At 44.0% G+C, this 17720-nt stretch overlaps 2 protein-coding genes across 2 annotated transcripts in view; both read right to left on the bottom strand.

The window, feature by feature from the left end:
• LOC146982330 (uncharacterized) overlaps positions 1 to 17720 on the bottom strand; it is a 420172-nt gene that overhangs the window by 283097 nt on the left and 119355 nt on the right. Inside the window, exons 7-8 of the mRNA XM_085785572.1 lie at positions 9221 to 9394; positions 3805 to 3981 (exon numbers count right to left, since the gene is read on the bottom strand). Of these exons, the coding sequence (XP_085641698.1) occupies positions 3805 to 3981; positions 9221 to 9394 (351 nt within the window). The remainder of the gene's footprint in view (positions 1 to 3804; positions 3982 to 9220; positions 9395 to 17720) is intronic.
• On the bottom strand, positions 10836 to 12947 carry LOC146982333 (protein NLRC3-like). Its single transcript, XM_085785505.1, has 2 exons — positions 11789 to 12947; positions 10836 to 10891 (listed from the first exon to the last, which is right to left on the bottom strand). Exons 1-2 carry the CDS (start codon positions 12945 to 12947, stop codon positions 10836 to 10838), a joined length of 1215 nt encoding a protein of 404 aa, XP_085641631.1.

Genomic DNA, 17720 nt, shown 5'->3' with positions numbered 1-17720 from the left:
ATACATATACTGTCAGTAAATATATATATATATATACACAAACATATACCACACGCTCCTCTCTAACTAACAAACAAAAGGAAGCAGAGGACCGGACACCCCTCCATCCTGACCTACAGCCTTTTCTTTTCCTTTTTTTCTTCTTTTGTTGCATATTTGTGGCACTTAGGCTAAATGTTTAAGATAGCTAATAAAACAATTTTCAATAAAAGGCCTATTGAGATATATTATAAATACTAATTAAACATTAAAGTGAATCACTCATCTAACGACCCCACAGATTTATTTGTTTAAGTATAAAGAACCACATGAACTTCACATGTGAAAGATTTTGCACATGGGGAACATGTTATTTGCACATGGGAAATATGTGGTTTTGGCACAATTTTATGTGAATCATGTTTTACATTTTTTACATGTTACCACATGTAGAAAGTGGGTTCACATGGGAGTTCACATGGGAATTCACATAAAATTGGGCCAAAACCACATTTCCCATGTGCAAAATTTTTCACATGTGAAGAATCACATGTTAAAGTTCATGTGGGTTTTCTGTAAGGGACTGATTAAACAACAAAACCAGACTGATGAAATCACAACAACCATGAGATTTGATTTGTTTTTTAAAATTTATTACAATATGCCGTCAGCCAATGTTGAAAATGATATTCACATGTAATAGATGGAGACCAGACCTGACTTTTAGACTCACATTAGAGCAAAAAAGACAATAATAAGATATAGCAAGACTTTGAATTTACATAGCCTAAGTGTGAAAGTGTAAAAAGCGAAGGTAAATATTTACTTACCTTACTTTATTAGTTTATTTAGTCGGGACAATGCATATTAATGGACAGTGATACCCACTGTAAATACAACAGATTTAGCACATGTGCTAAATTACATCCATAGTCATACAACAATTAACATAAAAAAGTCCATAAAGACAAAGGACCAGTAAATGACAGAATAAGTACATTTACATAGTTACAGGAGGGTTGGACACACAAGTAAAGTAAAGTAAAGTAAAAGTAAGTTTCAAAGTGTAAAAAGCAAAGGTAATATCAAATATACGTTAATTCATTGATCATAATACAAAAACAAACTGTGTTTACTTGTTGGGCAAAGACTAAAACAACGTGGCGCCCTAAGCAGCTGGTAAATCTGTGTATTACAGTGTCCTGTAAGGGACAAACAGTCAAACAGGTTAACTGCCTCACATTAATATGTTAAGTGTCGTCGTATCAACCTGATCTGAACCTCCATCATGGTAAAGGAACACTGAATAATGTGGAAATGAGCTGCAGTTCTTCACCACACCACAAGATGGAGCTGATTAATCAGAATGAATGAAGAAGAAAACAGGAGGAGGAGGAGGAGGAAGAGGAGGAGGTGGAGCAGAGAGAGACTCAGATGAGTCCAGAGACAGTGATGATCTCTGTCCGGTCCAGGGGCCTCATTTATCATTGTGGATACACCTTTTTTTACACCCTTTTTCCCCCGTTTTGTGCGTACGCACTTTTCTCCGCCAAATTTGGGATCTATCAAGCCAAAACCTGACGGGACACCGTTGCTGAGTCAGAGAACTGCAGTGTGAGAGTGAGAGAGGAGCGCGGAGTACATTTAGAAGAGCACAGTAGGATTTTTTTAAGTAATTGTGGTAGTGGTGGACCGTTGATGCTGGCAATCCAACCCGCTCTATAATAACACTAGGCTTTATGTTAATTGATAAACAGAGCGGATTGAGGATTTTGCTTTTTTGATTAGGCTATGTGTGACGTCCGACAAGGATCAAACCATCCAAGTTTAAAAACACATCGGCAGCAGCGCACACTGATCTGCAGCCTAGACTGTTATTAATCTGTCACCTGAGTTAACGAGGTGCACGTGTGTTTGGAGCTGACGAGAGGAGAGAATAAAGAGTGAGACAACGCGGCTCTGAGGAGGAACTATGAAGGACTCAGCTGTAATGGAAAATGACCTAAACCGAGTCCAGTAGAGCTGTAACTGTGTAGTGGAAAGGCGTGCAAAGTAATGGTAACTATCGTCCTGCTTTAGGCTACATTGTTTTAACATCTAGGAAAAAAAAAAAAAAAAAGATTTTCTGGGATAAAAGGGCAGATTACATACGATTATTCTTCTTTCTGCTCCCTTTTGTTGAGATTTGGGAGGTTTTTGTTTTTATTGTAGCTTAATAAAATGCAAGATCATTTTTCTGACTGATTTATTGCCCAATATCGCCGTGTATCTCGCTTTCGGAGAAGTTCCGCTTCTTTCCCCCGTCCTCCGCCCGCCTCGTTGTCACTTTGTTGTCACTTTGTTGCTGCTCCACAGAGCGCACATGGCTAATTAAATATGCACGTGCTGACCATATATAGTTGTATATAGGCGTTCCGGGGGCGGAGTAAGAGGTGTGTTCACGTGTGCACTATTCTTGGGTCCGGTGTGATTTATTGCGGAGAGTTGTGCGTACGCACAGTTTGATTGATCTGAAAAAGGTGTAAATATTTTGGGTGTACGCCATTTTCGTCTTTTCGCCGTACGCAAACATTTAGTAGCAGTTTTACACCCTCTTTGATAAATGAGGCCCCAGAACACACAGGGAGGATGGTGGACTGGACTCTGTGTGAGACAGTGGAGCTGCTCTCAGATCAGTTCAGGGGGTTCAGAACCGAAGGAGAGAAGGCATCCAGCTGAGAAGAGAAGCAGAGGTGATGGATGAGTGATCGTCTCTCTCTGCTCTAATTGGCTGACTGTTGTCTCTCTCTGCTCTGATTGGCTGACTGTTGTCTCTCTCTGCTCTGATTGGCTGACTGTTGTCTCTCTCTGCTCTGGTTGGCTGAATGTTGTCTCTCTCTCTGCTCTGATTGGCTGACTGTTGTCTCTCTCTGCTCTGGTCGGCTGACTGTTGTCTCTCTCTGCTCTGATTGGCTGACTGTTGTCTCTCTCTCTCTGCTCTGGTTGGCTGACTGTTGTCTCTCTGCTCTGATTGGCTGACTGTTGTCTCTCTCTCTCTCTGCTCTGATTGGCTGACTGTTGTCTCTCTCTGCTCTGATTGGCTAACTGTTGTCTCTCTCTGCTCTGATTGGCTGACTGTTGTCTCTGTTATTGTCTCACTGACTTTAGTCCAATAGTGCTGAAAGCAGCACAGACTGACTCCGCCCCCCTACTGACCTCACAGTCTCCAGTCTACAGTCTGGACTCTTCACTAGATCATCCAGATCCTTCACGTCTGAAGACTTCAGGTTGTTTCCTCTCAGGTCCAGTTTTCTCAGGTGGGAGGGGTTGGACTTCAGAGCTGACACCAGAGAAGAACAGCTGATCTCTGACAAACTGCAGCCCTGCAATCTGAATAAAGAATAAAAGAAGAAGATTAATTCATTGATGATCAGAAAAAAACAGTTTTTTCTTCAACAGGTGAATTTCAGTGTCTTTGTCCAAACATGAGTTGTGAGGATCTTGTGCACATTGTTGTGATAGAGATGAAGTGAGTTGATGAGCTGATACTGGACATTTTCTTCAGAGTTTCTAGAAAACATGAGTCGTCTGACTGAGAGAAATACGAGTGTGTGTGAAGGTTGAACTGAAGTGAACAGACATTATTCATGACCACTGAGTGAAATGAGCTGAAACTGAAGAATCATTCTCACACAACAACAACTGCAAATATTCAACAACCACTATTTCAAATGTCATTAATCAATTCAATCAAAGTCAATGATTCAAGTTCTGATTGAAGATCAATCAGGTTCAGTTGTGGATCAAAGATCTAAGATCTACAACAGTAACAGTCAGTGAACTGACCTCAGAGTCTCCAGTCTACAGTCTGGACTCTCCAGAAAACCACTCAGATCCTTCACTCCTGAATCCTGCAGGTTGTTGTTGTCACTCAGGTCTAGGTGTTTCAGGTGGGAGGGGTTGGACTTCAGAGCTGAGACCAGAGAAGAACAGCTGATCTCTGACAAACTGCAGCTCACCAATCTGAATAAAGAATAAAAGAAGATTAATTAATTGATAACTGATCAATAATCAGACGTGTCCTGATCAATAATCAATAGAGGGACTTTGTCCTTGTGTTCTTGTGGATCTTCATCATGTGGCCTTCTACACACATCATCCACATGTCAGCACAGATTCATCAGCTGCTGCTGACCTCAGCTCAGTCTGTCAATATACAATCAATATCTGATCAATACCTGTTGGACTAAACACTGACTACAACTCTCTGATTTAGAGATTCTGATTCTTTTAGACAGATTTATATTTGTACCATTTCATGTCACTAACTTTGTATTTTTATTCTTCTCTCTTATTATTATTATCAATAACTTTATTGATCAACTGGTATCAGGGTTAAATCAATAAACTAACAGCACAGGGGTCAATGACGTGATGAAACCCAGTGTCAAGTGATGTAACTTTGATTTCTGATAAAAATCTGAATAAAGAGGAAAATAAATCTGGACTCAAATGAGGAATTAACTCATTGAGTGCCAACCACGTAATTTCTCGTTTTTCGTTCCCATGCGTTGAGTGCCAAAAACGAGATTTCACGTTTTTTGCTTTTTTAAAAAAAATTATGAAAATAGACACTTTAATACACATTATATGTAAATTTGGGGACTCTACGACGAGCAGAACTGAAATAGATGACGATCAAAGTCTCATGACAGCTCATGATCTGGAAGTTTTTATCATAACTCAGCTTCTGCAAACGGAGTTCTGCATGTGGATGCAGCAGCTGCTCTGCTCTCACCCGCGAGGCTCCAGCAGCTCGGAGCCGAAACAGGAAGCTCTCAGCCGACAGTCCCGCCCGGTCTTCATCTGGAGCAACACCGTGTCCTCCCCAAGGTCCTCCCGCGGTAAAATCTGATGGTCTCTGGGCCAAAGCAGACCGGCATCACCGACCCGTACCACAGAAGGACCGCGACCACCGGCTGGACCGGTGTTCGCGAGCCGCTGTGGCCGGCAGAGCCTCACGTTCCGCGGCGAGAGGCTGTGACACGGCACGGTGCGTCTGTGTTATTGTTGTTTAGTGGCGCCCCCCCCCGCCCCCGATGGTGGTTTTGTGAATAGAACAACATTTGTTGTATATATTTATCTTACACGAGCCCTTTGATCCAGAAATGTGAGTGTCAGAAGAGCGACAGGCACAAACAGAGCACCTTTCATAAAAGACGCTCTATCTCCTTTTCTAGAAAAAAAGCAGGGATTTTGGTGAAACCCAGCCATGTTTAGCTTGACTTTTCTCAGGAACGGAGGCACGTAGAAACAAACGGTTTGTGGCTATTTGAAGCATAAAGTTTCACCTTTCAAATGAGCTACAGTATGTGTTGGTGGCAATAATATAGAATACACTATGGCTCTACATAAAAAGTCAAAAATGGTCTAAATTGCCGGTACACTAAAACTTTGGAAAGGAGCGCGGCACTCAATGAGTTAATACAACTCTGTGTTTCTGGACTCATTTTACATCATTTGTCACAGATTATTTAGAAGAAGAGTTTTTTGTTTCTAGGACATGTCCTGCTCAAGATGCATTAAATCTAAATATAGAAACACAGAAAATAATCTATTTTAATTCAATGTTTTAAGAAGAAAGTATATTTTTATAAGTTCACTTTAATCCACAGTCAGTGAACTGACCTCAGAGTCTCCAGTCTACAGTCTGGACTCTCCAGAAAACCACTCAGATCCTTCACTACTGAATCCTGCAGGTTGTTTCCAGTCAGGTCAAGGTGTCTCAGGTGTCTCAGGTGGGAGGGGTTGGACTTTAGAGTTGAGACCAGAGAAGAACAGCTGATCTCTGACAACCTGCAGCTCCTCAATCTGAATAAAGAATAAAAGAAGAAGATTAATTCATTGATGATTGGTGATGATTCTCTGTTATTATTATTTTTATTAATAACTAGGCGTGTCCTCCACTAAGGATTTTCATAGTTGAATCTGATTGGTCAGATTTTGCCCATATAGAAACATGTTGTTTTTTCTTCATTAATTCATGATCTCATTCACGTCTTTTTCTGGAGAAAATAGTTAAAACAGCTGAATAACTCCGACGGCCCGCCGGCGGGCCGTCGGAGTTATTCAGCTGTTTTTTAATCAGGGGGTTTTAATCAGGGAGGTGTCATAGAGGATGTCACCAGTCACTTGAAATAGTCATGCCACATATCGTTGGAAAGCTAAAACTCTTGTGATTAAAGATATGCCGACCATTCCTAAATATAATCATCACAGCAACACTCGAATCAGACTATAAACATGCTAACAAAGTTCGTAAAAAGCCGATATAACTCACGATTTGTGTCAGGGCAGGCTCAGGATCACAGGGTTTCCCCACAAACTTGGTGTCGTTACATTCAGAAAAGTCCAGTAAATCCAATCCAGTAAAGTATTTAGTCCAAAACACACGGTTGTACCGGTAGATAACCTCATCCCGCTGCTGCATCTTATGAAATTACGCATTGTATATCCAGTAAATCCGTTTATTTCTCCTCATAAGTCCGGCGTTTACATGAAAACAATGTTTATTTCACTTTACAAAATGGCGCTGCCCTCTGACCTTTCGATTGACAGCTCACTCGACCAATCACAAGCTCCCTCTCCCCGGCTGCCGCCTGCAATAGCGAATGAGTGGCTGTGTCTCATGAGGAACATCCCCTCCGACAGCGCTGAATGGCTTCAGCCAATAGAAACCGATCCCGATGACAACTGTAGCATTGAATAGCCAATGAAATTACGAAACGAACGATGTGCTGCATTCACTGTCCCTGGGAAAAGGCAGCACTGCCATCTTCATGCGTAACTTTGCAAAAGCTGCACTTTGGTGCATGTATTGTTTGTCAATGGCAACTTTAGGAAAACGCCTAGATATACACTTAGAAAAACATGTGTAAAATACTCATTTTTAGCAGGATTGTTATCAAATTTGAACTGGGGCCAGGTAAGGCTTCATGCTGTAGTCCCATTGTGTTTTCCAGCTAAAATTCTCAGCTACACTCATCTTCAGGCATCTGATTGCAACAAAAAAATTCAGGCGAGAATAAAAACATTCTAATTCAGTGTGCTCCCACTTAGATTACTCAATGATAGTAGCACTTATAGTGATTATTTCAGTTTGGGGAAAAACTTCAGAGTGATACCTTTCAAAAGAGACCAAGCCCATCCATATTCTCCAAACAGTTCAAGAACAGCATTCAATTTACTTTGGGTACGCCTTGGATAGGCGAATATTACAGAATTTATAGGAGTGACAAGGGGATAAACTAATTCTTCAGTTGGCATCAGATAATAGGACATTCTCCATCCGTCCTTTTTCTGATCTCACTCATTAGGCTGCATGTATGACATCATCATCTCTCTTTCAGGGACGGTGCAGCGATGACGAGTACGAGTGTGTGCTGTGAATTAACGAGTGTGTGTGGAGAATGAAAACGTGGAGTCTCGTTGTGAGGACAAGATATGAGCATCAGTGCTGGTTCAGACGGGTCAGGGGTCAAGGGTCACAGCCAGTGGCAGCCTTAGACATCTGGGGGCCCGTTTCAATATTTCATATGAGGCCCTACCCTGTTAAACATAAAATTATTTGCCAGCTATGTGCCCATGTGTCGCTGATGCTTTAAACCCTGAAAGGACGCAGTAAACGCACTATCCATGCATCCCAGGTACGCACAACACATTAAGTGTTAAAATCACTACCAGGGCAAGAAACCAGGACTTAGCAGGAAAAACGAGGACTGAAGTTGGTTTTCATCAAAAAAAAAAAAACATGAACAGGAATCTTAACACAATCAAAAACTACAGGCTTTATAATAATATTCTGAATTCAAATTGGCAACAAAAGTAAAGAGAGCAAAGTGCTCCGCGTTATTTCAGCACCACGACCACGGACAAGGAAAGGACGAGACATGCGGACAGACAGACAGACAGACGTCTACAGGTGCTGCGGTGCTGGAGCAGCAGACAGACAGCTGTCTCCTCCATTATTAAAATCTGTAAATAAGCTGCCAATAATATCACATTTTAGTTGTGCTCTCGCTGTGTTTTATTTCTCTGTTAAGTTAGTTAGTTACGTACTCATAGATCGCCTGTTTGGAGGCATTTTAACCCGAGGAAAAAAAGAAAAGAGGAGGAAAGTGATTGACAGACGTCAATCATCAGGTTACGCAACTGGGCGCATACGAGCATCAGTGGTTGTAGAGCGGATCAGGGGTCGAGTGTGTGACCGCACGGTGGACAGAGCTGTTTGTGTGTGTGGTGGATGTAGGCCTGTGTGTGTGTGTGTGTGTGTGTGTGTGTGTGTGTGTGTGTGTTAAGGTGAAACCTAGGTGATGAATTATTGTGCTGTCTTTCACTTGGTGGCTGGCAGCTGGGGGCCGTTTCAATTGAAACAGTTGAAACATAGGTAAGGCCGCCTATGGTCACAGCACCATGGTGATGTTGGTGTTGTTGTTGCAGTGTGTGTGTGGTTGTGTGTGCGTGTGTGTGTGTGTAGGTGCTGCACGATAGACAGAGAACGCGTCCCTTAGTTTAATATTGTAAAAAAAAACGTTCTGAATTCAGAGAAAGAGACAGAGAGAGAGACAGGTCCGCTGTGCTCGATCACTCACTGTGATGTTTGTATCTAAGCCATCTCTACTATTTTATAAGAAAACAGATAAATTCTATGTAAAACCAGATGTTCAGCAGCAGGAAGCTCCCCTATATATTCACAATGGTACAATCTTTTCTTCATAACCACATTTTGCAATGATTCGACAATGAGGTTGATCGTCCAATCAGAGCTCTCTGAATCGAATCGTTGAATCGTCGACTATTTGAGGTCAACCGTATCAATAACTTTATTGATCAACTTGTATCAGGGTTAAATCAATAAACAACTAACAGCACAGGGGTCAATGACGTGATGAAACCCAGTGTCAAGTGGTGTAACTTTGATTTTTGATAAAAATCTGAATAAACAGGAAAATAAATCTGGACTCAAATGAGGAATTAATACAACTCTGTGTTTCTGGACTCATTTTACATCATTGGTCACAGATTATTTAGAAGAAGAGTTTTTTGTTTTTAGGACAAGTCCTGCTCAAGATGCATTAAAATCTAAATATAGAAACACAGAAAATAATCTATTTTAATTTAATGTTTTCAGAAGAAAGTATATTTTTACAAGTTCACTTTAATCCACTGTAGGTGGATCAGATACAACAGTCAGTGAACTGACCCCAGAGTCTCCAGTCTACAGTCTGGACTTTCCAGAAAACCACTCAGATCCTTCACTCCTGAATCCTGCAGCTTGTTGGAGCTCAGGTCCAGTTGTCTCAGGTGGGAGGGGTTGGACTTCAGAGTTGAGACCAGAGAAGAACAGCTGATCTCTGACAAACTGCAGCTGTTCAATCTGAATGAAGAATAAAAGCAGTGAGTTGAGGACAAAGCTCCTTGTTGACAGCGTTCAGTGTCTCATCATCTGTTCAGAGCTGAAGAAGCTTCAGAAAGAACAAGTTTAGAAAATCAAAGTCCAACAGCTGAAGCAACAGGAAGCAGGTTAAACAGTGACAGAGAGAAAACAGCTCATTAATATTCATGAGAAGCTGCTGCTGCTTCAACACAGACGCAGTGACTCCGCCTCTTCACCTGTCAGCTCCACCTGTGGCTCCATCCATACAGACTCATGTTGAGCAGCCACATTTCTCAGAGACTCTGTCACTGAGCTTCTTCTCACTCCAACAGCTCATCTGCACTCATACAGTGTGCGTCATAGTGCACGTGTGCTTAGCGATACACCGCCTCAATGGCCGACAAACACGGCTCCAGAGTTCAGGGCTGTTTGACAGCAACATCAAGTTGTGACAATCTTCAGAACGACGTGGTCAGCTTTTCTCCGTGGGCGTTTTGAAAGTGTGTGAAGCAGGTTGTTGGTGGCGAGCCCGTCCACAGCAGCTCATCACTCAGCTTCTGTGCTGCTGCTCTGCTCTGCTAACACACTGACTGTGTTCAACAGCTCACACAAGCCCACGTTCAAGAAGCTCAGCTGTCACTTTGAGCTGCTTCTGACTCCTGCCCTCAGCCAAGCACTGAGTCAACACTCTGAGCCTGAGCCGCCACATGAAGCAACAACCTTCAGCCCATCTTGGTGAGCCTCCAAACAAACCAGCTGAGCCTCTGCAGCTGCTTCATGTCAGCAGCAACCAGACCAACACTAGCAGCTCTGCTCTCACCTGTCTCACCTTGATTCTCAGCATTCACAGTCATTGACAGGAAGTGGCTGCAGTGTGTGCCGTGCTCTTCACTTCCTGCTTCACACTCCAGCCTCTCCCAGCCAGTTGAGCTACCAGGGAGCAGACTTTAGCTGCCAACAGCTCCCTACAGCCAGCCTCCACTGGAGCGCAGCTTTCCAGCCTCCTCTGCCTCTGCTGCCAGCTCTGTGGATCTCAGCTGCTTCCTCTCATGCTTCCTCCCATGGTTCTGTCAGCTCCACAACATCCACCAGCTGCTGTGTTTCTGACCACAACTCAACATCTGCTCTCAGATCAGTGCTGCACGTTGCTTCAACAACAAGTGTCTGAGTTGAAAACAACAGTTGTAGGAGCTGAGCTCGTTCTCTGCTGCTCTGAATCACAAACACTACGACTGCTCTCACCTTCTTCTCTCTGGACTCATCTCAACTGCTTTCTCTCTTCAAGCTTCAAACAACTACAACAGCTCCAGTCAGTGAACTCACCTCAGAGTCTCCAGTCTACAGTTTGGACTCTCCAGTCCAGCACACAGACGCTTCACTGATGAATCATCCAGGTCGTTGTCACTCAGGTCCAGGTGTCTCAGGTGGGAGGGGCTGGACTTCAGAGCTGAGGCAACGACTTCACAGTGAAGCTCTGAGAGGTCACAACCAACAAGTCTGTGATTGGAGAAGAAACAAAATGTGTGAGAGTAAAATCAGACAATTTGCACTAAACACACACAACATGTCATCATGTGATCAACATGTGCTCTTCACACTCTGGTTCAGTTCATCTTCTCTCTTTGTGTTGGTCATGAAACAATAATCCTCATCATCTGTGTGTGTGTGTGTGTGTGTGTGTGTGTGTGTGTGTGTGTGTGTGTGTGTGTGTGTGTGTGTGTGTGTGTGTCATTGATCATGTCTGGACTCACTCAGCCTTCCTGCAGTTCCTCACAGCTGGGATCAGTCTCAGTCGTCCCCATGGTGATGATGTCTTGTACTTCTTCAGGTCCAACTCGTCCAGAACCTGCTCTGACATCTGCAGCATGTAGGCCAGAGCTGAACACTGGATCTCAGAGAGTTCCTCCTCTGATCTGTTCTCTGACTCCAGGAACTGTTGGATCTCCTGATGAACTGACTGGTCCTTCATCTCCGTCAGACAGTGGAAGATGTTGATGCTTCTGTCAGGAGAGATTTCATCACTGTCATCCCTGTAATAACTGTCCTCAGCCTCCATCTCCTTGAGGTTGTTGATGGTTCTCTGGATGGTTTCTGGACTGTTGTCTGTCTGACCCAGCAGACCTCCTAACAGCCTCTGGTTGGACTCCAGAGAGAGGCCATGAAGGAAGCGAACAAACAGGTCCAGGTGACCGTTTCTACTACTGAGGGATTTCTGCATGGCTCTCTGCAGGAAGTCATCCAGGGTTAAATTAACACATTGTTTTCCCAGGAACTTCTTGAGGACCTGTGTGTTCCTGTTGGTGAAACGGTGGAACAAGTCTTCTTCTTCTTCTTCTTCTTCTACTTCTTCTTCCTTTTCTTCTTTTTCTTCTTCTCCTTCTGAAGACAAGTCACTGTTATCATGTTCCTTGGCTTGTTCTCCCAGGAAATCATCCAGGGTTAAATGTTGTTCTCCCAGGAACTTCGTGAGGACCAGTGTGTTGCTGTTGGTGAAACAGTGGAGCATGTAGACTGCAGCCAGAAACTCCTGAACACTCAGATGAACAAAGCAGTAGACTGTTTTCTGGAAGATCACACTCTCTCTTTTGAAGATTTCAGTACAGAGTCCTGAGTTCACCAAGGCCTCTGTGACATCCAGACCACACTGCTCCAGGTCTTCTTGGTAGAACATGATGTTTCCTTCCTCCAGCTGTTCAAACGCCAGCCTCCCCAGCTTCAGAAGAACTTCCCTGTCGGCCCCCGTCAGCTCCTGTGGACTCGTCTCATGTCCTTCACCGTACTTGTTCTTCTTCCTCTTTGTCTGGACCAGCAGGAAGTGTGAGAACAGGTCAGTCGTGGTCTTGGGCAGCTCTCCTCTCTGGTCTGTGGTCAACATGTGCTCCAGAACTGTAGCACTGATCCAGCAGAAGACTGGGACTTGACACATGATGTGGAGGGTCCTGGACGTCTGGATGTGTGAGATGATTCTTCTGGACAGATCTTCATCACTGGACCTCCTCCTGAAGTACTCCTCCATCTGGGCGTCAGTGAAGCCTCGGACCTCTGTTACCCTGTCGACACATGTAGGAGGGATCTGATTGGCTGCCGCAGGTCTGGAGGTGATCCAGACCAGAGCCGAGGGAAGCAGATTCCCCTGGATGAGGTTTGTCAGCAGCACGTTGACTGATGACGTCTGTGTGACATCAGACACAACCTCCCTGTTGTTGAAGTCCAGTGACAGTCGGCTTTCATCCAGGCCGTCAAAGATGAAGAGAAGTTTACAGACAGCCAGCTGCTCTGCTGTGACCTTCTGTAATGTTGGATGGAAAACATGGAGCAGCCTGAGAAGACTCAACCGCTGATCTCTGATCAGGTTCAGCTCCCTGAACGAAAGCAGAACCAGCAGACTGACATCTTGGTTCTCCAAGCCCTCGGCCCAGTCCAGAGTGAACTTCTGCACCGAGAAGGTTTTTCCAACGCCAGCGACGCCGTTGGTCAGAACCACTCTGATGGGTCTCTGTTGGACAGGGGAGACTGTAGAGACATCCTCTCTCCGTTGGACAGGTGAGACCATTGAGACGTCCTCTCTCCGTTGGACAGGTGAGACCGTAGAGACGTCCTCTCTCTGTTGGACAGGTGAGACCGTAGAGACGTCCTCTCGAACAGGTGAGACCGTAGAGACGTCCTCTCTCTGTTGGACAGGTGAGACCGTAGAGACGTCCTCACTCTGATGGACGGGTGAGACCGTAGAGACGTCCTCTCGAACAGGTGAGACCGTAGAGACGTCCTCTCTCTGTTGGACAGGTAAGTCTTTAAAGATGTCGTTGCACTTGATTGTAGTGTCATGGAGGGTCTTCTTCTTGGACGTTGTCTCCAGCTGTCTCACCTCATGTTGGGTATTAACCTCTTCACTCTGTCCCTCTGTGATGTAGAGCTCAGTGTAGATCCTGTTGAGGAGGGTTCCACTTCCTGTTCCACTTCCTGTTCCCTCAGTTCCTTCAGTCACTCGTTCACATCTGCTCCTCAGACTGATCTTATGTTGATCTAAAACCTCCTGCAGACCACGATCTGCTGAGAGAGAAGAGACAGAGTCAGACTGAAGACAGAGAGTCTGACAATCTGATCAGATTATTTTCATCAGCTACAGAAAAACTACAGACAACAAAGAGAAGGTTTGAATCATCATCTTAAATGTCAGTGCTGTGATGGAACAATGACTCTGGAGAAAACAACAGGTCCTGGTTTCACTAATGACCACATCAGCAGACAGATGTTCAGTCTCACTTTGTCCACAGCTGCTCTGATTGGCTGTCTGCAGCTCACCTCTGGTTCTGGGTCCTTGTCCATGATCCTTCAGGAAGTCAGAGACACCACTCCTCTTCTCTCTGTCAAGACATTTCTGGATCAACAACATGTCACAGCTCCACATCTGAGCTCTGATTGGTTAACCACCTCAAGGGGGCGGAGCTTCAGGAAGCAGAGGAGCAGAGAGAGAGAAGATAGAGGAAGACAAGTGTAGAGAGACGAGCTGAATGAAGACCAGGGGCCTATACTACGAAGCAGGTTCAACATACTCAGGGTATCTTTCAGTTATCCGGCTTCACTTAACTGGACAATCGCGATCGCGCTAAGCGGTCACACGACGGTGGTTATCAACTCGGTAAGTCAACCCAGGGTTTCCCAGAGCGCGTTCACATGAAAGGGCGGAGTTAGCGTCATCTGACCAATCACAGACATGGACAGGTCTGACAGCAGCTGCAGCAGCAGAGCGGAGTGTTTCACTAACGAGGAGCAGATCATAATTCTGCAGCAACATGAAGAATTGAAAGAAACACAGTCGCTACAGCAAAGTGCAGAAAGTGCTACAGAGAATTACTGACTGTGACAATGCAGTTCATGGGATTAAAATTAAATAAAATCACTGCTCTGTAGGAATCACATTATATTATATTATAGGAATACATTATATTCCTCTAAACTGGCCCGTTGCTCACATTTAATTTTGTGGTGTGTATTTGATGCAGAGAGTTAGGTGTGTGAACATTGCACATACACTGATGTAAAAAAAAAGAAAAAAAGAAAAAAACTCGGAGCGCTGATCATGAGAGGATCAGACCTCCGTACTTTTAGTTTTTAGATGAACATCTCTAAGAGAGATGCGTTTTATGCCTATCTATCTCGATCCCTCTGTGTGTGTGTGTGGGGGGGGGGGGGGACTGACAAACCTCTGTCAGCTGATCGAGCTGTGTCGTGCGCTCACTGTCCCACTACGGTGATGTCATTTTCCAAGAGAATGATTGGTCAGGAGTAGGGATGTAACGATTCACTCAACTCACGATTCGATTCGATTCACGATTTTTTGTTCAAGATTACGATTTTCTCACGATTCTTTTTAGATCAAAAATGAGCTACAGACGTTTCATTTTCATTTTTCATAAGAGAAAGATAGTCTGAAAAATTCACCTTTCATTACAGATACACTGCACATCATCATTTATCACCTTTTATCACAAGTAAAACTGGTCTTATTTACAAATAGTCGTTCAATTAAAAAAAAAAATCGAATAGTTTATGAACCAATTTCATTGGTTGATTGGTCTGAGAAAAAAACAAAATAAACATTTGGAGCCTAGGCTTGTCAAAATTGACAGCAGGACGGAGCCTAAATAAACTACAGTGTGTGTTGATGTTTAATGTGGAGCTTAATGTTGTTTCATGGCTGTAAAACATCCGTGGTGAATAAATGCAGTGGCATCGGGTAAACACCAGATCAGATATCTCATGTAAACAGTTAACCCGAAAGACTTGTTTGGGATGAATTCAATCAGAAAGAAGAAAGTCTCATGTAAACCCTCCGAATGTTACATGATTATTTCATAGCGTGGTGGTGAATGTGCAAGTTTCTCACTGTGAGTCTGAGTGTCCAGGTCCAAGACTGAAGTCTGGAGGATGTTCATTGGACCGGTCACTCTTCAGAGACAGACAGATGGATCCTGGAGACTCTGGTCTGTCCTCCTCTTCCTCCACATTAACACTCATCTTCAGGACTTCAGTCAGTCTGAGAGGGAAACCAGAAACTGAGCTGAACACACACACACATTAACAGAATACACGGTGTAATGAACTTCTCCTTCTGGTCTGTGTTTATTCAGTTCGTCACAACTGGCTGATACAACAGGAAGTAGCCCCCCCCCCTTTAGTCTCAGTGGCCCTCATTTATCAAACTTGCGCAGGATCGGGTGTAGATTCTGGTGTAAATATCAGTGTACGCCAAGTGTCACGTGTGATTTACTAAAAGTGTGTACGCTGCTGATTTCGGGGTAGAACCGGCGTGGTGGTGATAAGTCCGGCGGCTGAAAACGAGCGTCATTTAAATGTCACGCCCCGATATATTCCTGCTTTAGAGGCGTCGCCCTGCCCCTTTTACGACAGGGAGACACGGAAGACGGCCAAGAAGAGGGACTTTACTGGCGTTACCGCGTTGAACAGGGAGAGGGCGGCAACATTAAATATCTGGACAGTGATAGATTGATAGTTTTTGTGATTGATAAGCGTCATCCCGGTGGATGGAGGCTGCAGACGCACGTGTCACCGACCACGTCAGGAAAACCAGCGATCTCATGAAATGCTCCTGCAGTTTACTAAACACAAGTGACTGAGGAGAAATCACAGGCATATTACTGCTGCGAACGCGACTTTATGACCATCAGCACCGCTGGCATGGTTCGGCTGATGGAGGGATGTGAAACACCGGCCCGATCTCCCGCTGACAGGTCCCGGTGACTGGGGAAAAAAAGAAAAACACTCCGCCGCGGAGATCAGCTGGACCTGGACAGGTAGCTCATTCTTACTCCTCTCATTTTAAAATGGCGTCTGAACTAAATACTTTCACTTTCTCTAACTCCTCCCTCTGTGTGTTTACAGGAAACTTCTACTCTGAACAGCCGAGGCTACTTCCCTACTTCAGCTCTTGGCTTATGAGTAGCCTATATAACTTACATAAGGTTCATTAAAGGTCGTTGTAAGACATGCTACCACATAGTGTTAAAACCCCTTGTCACTCCTATAAATTCTGTAATATTCGCCTATCCAAGGCGTACCCAAAGTAAATTGAATGCTGTTCTTGAACTGTTTGGAGAATATGGATGGGCTTGGTCTCTTTTGAAAGGTATCACTCTGAAGTTTTTCCCCAAACTGAAATAATCACTATAAGTGCTACTATCATTGAGTAATCTAAGTGGGAGCACACTGAATTAGAATGTTTTTATTCTCGCCTGAATTTTTTTGTTGCAATCAGATGCCTGAAGATGAGTGTAGCTGAGAATTTTAGCTGGAAAACACAATGGGACTACAGCATGAAGCCTTACCTGGCCCCAGTTCAAATTTGATAACAATCCTGCTAAAAATGAGTATTTTACACATGTTTTTCTAAGTGTATATCTAGGCGTTTTCCTAAAGTTGCCATTGACAAACAATACATGCGCCAAAGTGCAGCTTTTGCAAAGTTACGCATGAAAATGGCGGTGCTGCCTTTTCCCAGGGACAGTGAATGCAGCACATCGTTCGTTTCGTAATTTCATTGGCTATTCAATGCTACAGTTGTCATCGGGATCGGTTTCTATTGGCTGAAGCCATTCAGCGCTGTCGGAGGGGATGTTCCTCATGAGACACAGCCACTCATTCGCTATTGCAGGCGGCAGCCGGGGAGAGGGAGCTTGTGATTGGTCGAGTGAGCTGTCAATCGAAAGGTCAGAGGGCAGCGCCATTTTGTAAAGTGAAATAAACATTGTTTTCATGTAAACGCCGGACTTATGAGGAGAAATAAACGGATTTACTGGATATACAATGCGTAATTTCATAAGATGCAGCAGCGGGATGAGGTTATCTACCGGTACAACCGTGTGTTTTGGACTAAATACTTTACTGGATTGGATTTACTGGACTTTTCTGAATGTAACGACACCAAGTTTGTGGGGAAACCCTGTGATCCTGAGCCTGCCCTGACACAAATCGTGAGTTATATCGGCTTTTTACGAACTTTGTTAGCATGTTTATAGTCTGATTCGAGTGTTGCTGTGATGATTATATTTAGGAATGGTCGGCATATCTTTAATCACAAGAGTTTTAGCTTTCCAACGATATGTGGCATGACTATTTCAAGTGACTGGTGACATCCTCTATGACACCTCCCTGTTTAAAACCCCCCCGACGGCCCGCCGGCGGGCCGTCGGAATGGCAACAGTAAAAAACAAAAAAACAAGACAAAAAAAGTGAATAAAAATAATCCATAGCAGTGAGTGGTCGGAGTGATCAGTTGATGAGGCAGTGAGTTTTAGTTTAGAAAAAA

This window comes from Trachurus japonicus, chromosome 8 (genome assembly GCF_045865225.1).
Source record: "Trachurus japonicus isolate A0001 chromosome 8, Traja_1.0".
In the NCBI taxonomy this organism is placed as follows: domain Eukaryota; kingdom Metazoa; phylum Chordata; class Actinopteri; order Carangiformes; family Carangidae; genus Trachurus; species Trachurus japonicus.
The sequence above is the reverse complement of the archived record's forward strand: the minus strand, read 5'-3'. Positions and strand labels throughout refer to the sequence as shown.